General features: G+C 32.2%; 1 protein-coding gene across 1 annotated transcript; it reads right to left on the bottom strand.

The window, feature by feature from the left end:
- Positions 1-994: 994 nt before the first annotated feature.
- On the bottom strand, positions 995-2,158 carry Bm8956 (Uncharacterized protein; the record flags this gene model as incomplete). The annotated part of the gene is made up of 3 exons (XM_001900107.2): positions 995-1,450; positions 1,583-1,734; positions 2,008-2,158. 3 exons carry the CDS (start codon positions 2,156-2,158, stop codon positions 995-997), a joined length of 759 nt encoding a protein of 252 aa, XP_001900142.2.
- Positions 2,159-3,095: the final 937 nt, after the last annotated feature.

Below are 3,095 nucleotides of genomic sequence, written 5' to 3'. Positions count from 1 at the left end.
AAATTAAAAAGCAACTTGATATACGAAAAAAGTGAAATTGCATGTTTAATTACTCTCAATAAAAAAAATTTTATTTCTTTTATCATTCAGCTTGTTCCGACGTTTGTTATTTCAGCTTATCATTGTCGCTGGCTTCATTATTTAAAAATATTTATTTATTTGATCTTCGAGTTCCTTAGCAAAAGCACACAAATAGGAAATAGAGCAGCAGTATTTGGTTACTTTTTATTGCGATCATTGTTGAAAGTGATAAATCCATGGTATGATGAATATTCTTCAAGCGGTGATTTGATTTTATTGTAACTTGCTTATAGCACAGTTATTTAATATACAAAATATCTTACTCACTGATCCGCTGTTACAGTAGTTATTTCATTAATTAAAATATGTTTTGTTAGATGGGGAATACAGAACAGAAATAAAATTAGTAATAGAGCTATCGCAGAAACCTTTTTCTGAAATTATTGTACAGCATTTTAAGAAGCAACGAACTACTTAAATATGCTATTTCAGCAGTAATCAAATTCGATTTAATTCCGACTATTGTTTCTTATAAGGAAAAAAAGTAATGTTAAGCATTGCGCAAATATTTTGCATATATCGAAAGAAAAAAAATATTTTGAAAAAATTTGATATATTAATATATTAAATTTGAAAAAACATTGAGATATATTAATATGTTTTATTGATAGGTCATCTATTTTTATCAAATATTTCGATTGGGCAAAATAAAAAGATTCATTTTTTAATTTTAATTGCAGTTTAGCTCAAATTAAAATAATGAGTGGAAAAAAGTTAAATCAATAGGGCAATCAGGAAATTGTCCGGTAAACCTTCTTGATGGAGTTTAAGTAGAACTTTGCACAACCCACTGAGTAGATATGTGATTCGATTTCGAAAATATTACATTTGTAAATGGCAAACATTTCAAGCAATTTAGCACAAATTAGAAATTATTTTATAATAAACTATTTTATGAATTAATTTCGACATATCACGAAAAAGTCGAGGTAGACGCTAACAGCGATTTTCTTACTTCAGAAGCATCATCTGCAGCTGCTGCTTTCCGGCTTCTCTGGTAGTTGTTAAGGGAAAGCAGATTGTTGAGGGAACTTGTGCTACCCTGACTACCGTAAGTACTGTAAATTGCCGGATAGCTGCTGTATGCTGTCGGTAATGAATAGCTAGTCTCCAGACCTGAATGGCTGTTACTGGTGTAAATGTTTGGGGGTACACTGTAAAACGAGGGTAACGAGTAGGTTTTGTAACTTGCGTCTGGTAGCGACGAATAGGGATTGTAAATAGCATTGCTTCCCGAAATACCATATCCTATGCCACTACTTGCAGTAGGAACTGTATTAAGGCTACTGCTTGGTAAACAATTATTATTGTAGCAATTGACATATCCATTTCCAGCAGAACTATATGCGCTATTCGACAGTATCCCAGTCTGAAAGATTTCGGTATTTGAGAATTTGAAAGGAACGAAAATTTTCCAAAGTTTTTTTCTTGACCTAACAACAACATTTTTTTATATCTTGGAACAATAAATCATGAACTGTTAAAGATCAAAAGAACGTACTGCAGAGGAAGAACCGTAGTTTAGATTATTATTAGTCTGGGTGCTCCCATAACCTGTACCACTACCGTAACTGCTTGAACTATAGCCGTAGCTGCTTGGAATGATTAGACTGTTGCTTGTGGGTAGTGAATACAAACTTTTGCCAGTCAAATCTGAATTTGCGGTATTCGATGAACTTATTGAAATGCTCTTTCACAAAAATAAATTTTACAAATCAGTTTATTTTTATTGAATCCAGTTTAAATTTTGAACTTTGTATTTCAGTTTAAAGCTCATTTATTTGATAGAATGATAGAGCGAAATTAGTATAGCTATTTCGCTTTCTTATCTTTATAAAACCTTAGAGAATGGAATAAATCACACTAGCAAATATCGTTGTCTCCACATTAGAATGAAAAATTTCAGCAAAAAAATTGAATTGGTACCGTAATTGCCGCCACCAAAGCCAAATCCTCGCGAAATTGAGCCACTATTAGTCAGTGCGCAAGTAGAACAGTAACCATTACCACCATAACCTAACTGACCGCTACATTGTTTGAATGCGAAAAATATGATAGTAAGTATTAGAGGGAGCATAGCTGACTGGATAACTAGAAAATCGTTGGTTCAAAAACTGTCTGATAGTTTTAGCAAAAAATGCCAAAAATGTTGGTGCAAATACAAAACAATTTCATCTAATACCGAATTTTTGAACGCTGAAATTAAAATGATGCATTTTCAGCTCATTTTACTCTATATCACTTACAGGGCAAAAAAAGAAGCCAGAAGTTGAATAAGAAATGGCAGCATTAAGGCCAAAAGATTTTGAACTGAATTGATTAGAAATTTTGGACAAGAAGTTGATTTCTATATTTAACCAGATACATCGACTATTATGATCATCTAATAGCTAGACACTGTAATGGATAACAACAATTTGTTGATATGTAATAAGCAAGAAACAAAAACCCAGATTTACTGCAGCTAGAACTTGGGCCGAGGAGCCAGAGTAAATTTGAAAAATGTCAACGTTTTTTGAAATCCTTGAAAATCTGGTTGAAATTTTGATAGCATCAACAATTATTCTTACTTAATTTTGCTAGATAACGCTAACTTTGAATGATTTTTTCTCCCAAGAATTTAACTAATAAAGTATCCTTAACTATTTTTAAAGCAAAATATGAAATGAAGTTGGATGTTGGTAGCTGTCCGATGAAACGTTTATAAAGTGGTTAACAAACCGGCTGGTCCATATCCGGTTTAGAAGGAACGGTAGGACCTGACATCGAGATTTTTAATTGTAATTGTTAAGTCAATTTAACTAGTCTCTACGACAAAAATCTATCTGTTCTGTGTGAAAACTTCTGTTTCTATCTGCATAATAATGTGTCGATAGTGCTACCACTCTAACTAAACTATGTATGGCCTACAAAATGGCCTATGCTTGGTCAATGAAATTGTATTAAAATCAAACAGACGAGGGAAAAGAAAGGATATAGATTTAAGTGCTATTACTACTTTTACCATTACAAAA

Source organism: Brugia malayi (genome assembly GCF_000002995.4).
Source record: "Brugia malayi strain FR3 genome assembly, contig: Bm_v4_Chr2_contig_001, whole genome shotgun sequence".
NCBI classification, from domain to species: domain Eukaryota; kingdom Metazoa; phylum Nematoda; class Chromadorea; order Rhabditida; family Onchocercidae; genus Brugia; species Brugia malayi.
The sequence above is the reverse complement of the archived record's forward strand: the minus strand, read 5'-3'. Positions and strand labels throughout refer to the sequence as shown.